A 3965-nucleotide genomic window follows, 5' to 3' on the forward strand; every position below is an offset into this window, starting at 1 on the left:
GTATATTGCCACTAGTTAATAGCATATCTGTAGGACTACACATTAAAGGTCCATGTGCTGTTTATGTTGGTGATTTGTGATTTGAAGTTACCATTACACATGAAATCATTTGCAAACATTTGTGTCTTACATATACTTGAATTTACCCTAGGAATCAATAAAGTATATATCTATCTATCTATCTATCTATCGCATTTACTGTATATTTGACAGTGACATATTATATATTCACAATAAAAATGCATTGTCAAAAACATTGCCCATATGCTTTATGCTTGTGTTGCACACTCACCTATCCCTCATGTCTTAGAAAAAAAGTGTACATTGAGAACAGGTGCAGATGTCTCAAGGCAAGGCCGTGAGAAATTGAACATAAGTTATCACTTACACTTTCCCCAAGTTCTGTGTAGAATGCATATTTGAAGGTCACTAGTGCATACATTTTTGTGGATTACATTAACAAAGCATGTACTGTATGATTGCTACAATATAATAATGTACAGTCACATGCAGTTAATGTGCACATGTTGTAGCATTGTGTTTGCAATGCTGGTGCCGTGGTAAAATGGTATGGTGCCATATGGAATAGAACGATATTGAAAGTGAATACATAATTTTAATGGCTCTTAAAAGAAAACATTTATAGGACCCATTATTTATCAGAGCCGACAAGATTATAGAAAAGGGTGCAAGTGAATTTTAAACCATAAGCACACAATTGCTGAGTAGTAGGCCTACAGTACAGTCTGAAGCACAATGCTACCAAGGTCAGCCATAAAGAATCAGGCCATTCTCTAACACGTGCTACAAAGACAGGGTGGGGGGGTCCTGCAAGCCTCAACCCATCTATGCAAGGTGTGTTCTGTCCCACGATGAGATAAGGTATACAATATGCTGATGTGAGCTCCCCTCGACCGTATAAAAGGTCTCGGCTGTGGTCTGTTCAGCATGTTGTAGACATGGCCTTCCTGTGGATCATCTCCTGCCTCGCCTTCGTGAGCTCAGCCTTCGGTAAGGAGAAACACCAGAGGTGTTGGTGCTCCAGAGAGCACCTACACAGAGCCCAAAAAATCAGCGGATAGCCAGAGCTGGATCTCAGTCAGAAGAAGTGCATTGTTGGCTGTATTTTTTCAGTGTTTAAATGCTTATAGCTACTACTATGTGATGAAACGTGTTACTGCTGCTACTACAATAGGTTTCAGTCTAGGAGGCTTTAGCTTTCTTAAAGTGCCGAATTCTTGACTAATAATGTGATTTCCTCAACTTTTTTTCAGGCTGTGGCATTCCTGCCATCAAGCCCGTTGTCACTGGCTACTCCAGGATTGTCAACGGTGAGGAGGCTGTTCCCCACTCCTGGCCCTGGCAGGTGTCTCTGCAGGTAACGCACACTTTAACCAGGGATGGATTACTGCACGGGCCTACCGGGCCCAGGGGCCCAAGGGGTCAGGGGGCCCTGAAGCCCAAGCCTTTGCATGAATCATTGCCTCAGTATCAACAAATCAGGATGTAGGCTATGAATCTTATTGAATTTAGTATTGGCCATCCCCAAAATGCACCAGAATACAGGAAATCACATCAAACAAATTCATTTTTTTCTAGGGGAGGACCCCCAAACCCCCCTCCCACATATATAACAATTAGTGTGGGGCCCTTAATACATCTGGGCCCGAAAGTTCATAATCCGCCCATGACTTTAACTCTACATTTCCAAGTGCCCCCTTATTCAATTATATGCCTTTCAGGGTGTGTTGCCTTTGATTACATACACTTTATCATTACATTTTACTACATACTCAATAACATAAATATCTGTTTAATATTGGGTTACCAGATGTGGTAAACAACTTTGGATTTGAAAATGAAAATGTCATATTGATGTATATGAATGTGTAATTTTACCCAATAAACATAAAGTAAAAAAAAAAGAAAACATAAATATCATTAGGTCTACATTAGAACATACTTCAGTAATATTGTTCTGTGACAGTGGACCATTTACAGCACCTTTGCTAAGCTATGAAAATATGATTTATTTGACAAATAGAAGAAAAAAAACGTAATTTTCCAAAATGTCTGCAATTCAGGACTACACTGGCTTCCATTTCTGCGGTGGTTCTCTGATCAACGAGAACTGGGTTGTGACTGCTGCCCACTGCAACGTGAGGTGAGAGAGCTTTAATGTACTCACCACTTCAGGCAAACACACATTACTGCTCACTAAGACAAAAAAATTTATTTTATATATATAAATTATTTTACTGCTTCCATTTTTGCACACACGGGTTTTGCACACACATACAGTAGGTTTTGATTCACCAAATTGAAGCGTCACAAAAATCTCAAGTCTCCTAAATGACAGTGAACGTTGATTAAAGGTTTAAATGTTGATTTCAGGACCTCCCACCGTGTCATCTTGGGTGAGCACGACCGTGCCTCTAATGCTGAGGACACCCAGGTCATGAGTGTCGGCAAGGTGCGTATCAACTGTCAATCAGTCATTGTGATCTGAAGCAGACATATCAAACAAGCAATACATCCCAAGGCTGTGAGTCCTCCTCAGTGAGTCGTTTGGTGGTCGCATGGTTTGCATCAAACTGTTCATGATCCTTTTTGCCTCTTCTACATCAGGTCTTCAAGCACCCCAAATACAACAGCTACACCATCAACAACGACATCCTCCTGATCAAGCTGGCTTCTCCCGCCCAGATGGGCCTCCGCGTATCTCCTGTGTGCATGGCTGAGACCAGCGACAACTTTGCCGGTGGCATGAGGTGTGTCACCTCTGGATGGGGTCTGACCAAGCACAATGGTAAGTTGAATCAGATCACCATTACCAGCAAAGATTCTAGAGCGGAGCGCTATAGAATCTTTGATTACCAGTAGTCTTTTTGTAGAAACCCATTTAAAATGTGTATGAATTTGTGTAATACCGAATGATAGAAACAACATAATTATGCTAAACTAATAATGAATATACTAGTAATACACTCACATGTCATATTATTCTGCCTTTCAGCCGCTGATACCCCCGCTCTCCTGCAGCAGGCCTCCCTGCCCCTCCTGACCAACACTCAGTGCAAGCAGTACTGGGGCAGCAAAATCTCCGACCTCATGATCTGCGCTGGTGCCTCCGGTGCCTCCTCTTGCATGGTAGCCTCCTCTCCTCATGCTCCTCTGAATAAATATGACTCAAATACATATAAACAGTTTACTAACATCAACCAGCTTCTCTTTATTATTCACTACTTTGATCCCTTAGCTGATTTGTAACCACTATCCCTGTGAGCGTTTCCCTAATGTCCCTCTGCTGTGTGTGTGTGCTGCAGGGTGACTCTGGTGGCCCCCTGGTCTGTGAGAAGGCTGGCTCCTGGACCCTGGTTGGTATCGTGTCCTGGGGCAGCGGCACCTGCACCCCCACCATGCCCGGAGTGTACGCCCGCGTCACCGCTCTCCGCTCCTGGGTGGACCAGACCCTCGCCGCTAACTAAAGCTGCCATGACTCTGTCGAGTTTCATCTTTATGACCAATAAAGAGAGCTTGTGATATCAGATCACATGTACTCTGTCTTGTTATTTAACCTCAATACTTATGGTTATGGTTATGGATTTAGCAGACGCCTTTGTCCAAAGCGACACATAAATACAAAACAACATAATAATATTTAAAATTGAACAGGGAACAGATTAGAATGTTGGTCAAATATAATAAGGAGAATAGTTATAATAAACAATAATATCAATTCAATCAATAGCCTAATAAAAAAGCAATGAAAAAAAGGGGAAAGGCAATAATAAAACAATAATGTCCATTCAATCAATAATATAAAAACAATGACATGCTAAGACTACATTAAGGAGAATATCAATAATAAACAATAATGTCAAATTAATGAACAGCCCAATTAAAATAAAACAACATTATACAAACCATAACACATAAGCGCTTAAACAACTAAGTATATGTTG

The 3965-nt window shown here is 41.2% G+C and overlaps 1 protein-coding gene across 1 annotated transcript; it reads left to right on the forward strand.

Moving 5' to 3' along the window:
• The first annotated feature begins 959 nt into the window (after positions 1 to 959).
• Positions 960 to 3492, forward strand: LOC143126162 (chymotrypsin A-like). The gene is made up of 7 exons (XM_076288070.1): positions 960 to 1011; positions 1275 to 1378; positions 2085 to 2164; positions 2395 to 2473; positions 2629 to 2809; positions 3017 to 3150; positions 3327 to 3492. The coding sequence occupies exons 1-7, from the start codon at positions 960 to 962 to the stop codon at positions 3486 to 3488; spliced, it is 792 nt and encodes a 263-aa protein (XP_076144185.1). The 3' UTR covers positions 3489 to 3492.
• The last annotated feature ends 473 nt before the right edge of the window (positions 3493 to 3965 follow it).

Source organism: Alosa pseudoharengus, unplaced genomic scaffold, assembly GCF_046254945.1.
Source record: "Alosa pseudoharengus isolate Yale_2024_CS ecotype anadromous, Long Island Sound unplaced genomic scaffold, YU_APseudo_1.1 YU_APseudo_1.1_scf_16, whole genome shotgun sequence".
NCBI classification, from domain to species: Eukaryota; Metazoa; Chordata; class Actinopteri; order Clupeiformes; family Clupeidae; genus Alosa; species Alosa pseudoharengus.

Coding starts and splice junctions, on each gene's coding strand:
- LOC143126162 (XM_076288070.1), top strand. CDS start 960: ATGGCCTTCCTGTGGATCATCTCCTGCCTCGCCTTCGTGAGCTCAGCC. Junction 1,012..1,274: donor CTTCGTGAGCTCAGCCTTCG/GTAAGGAGAAAC, acceptor ACTTTTTTTCAG/GCTGTGGCATTCCTGCCATC. Junction 2,474..2,628: donor AGGTCATGAGTGTCGGCAAG/GTGCGTATCAAC, acceptor CTTCTACATCAG/GTCTTCAAGCACCCCAAATA.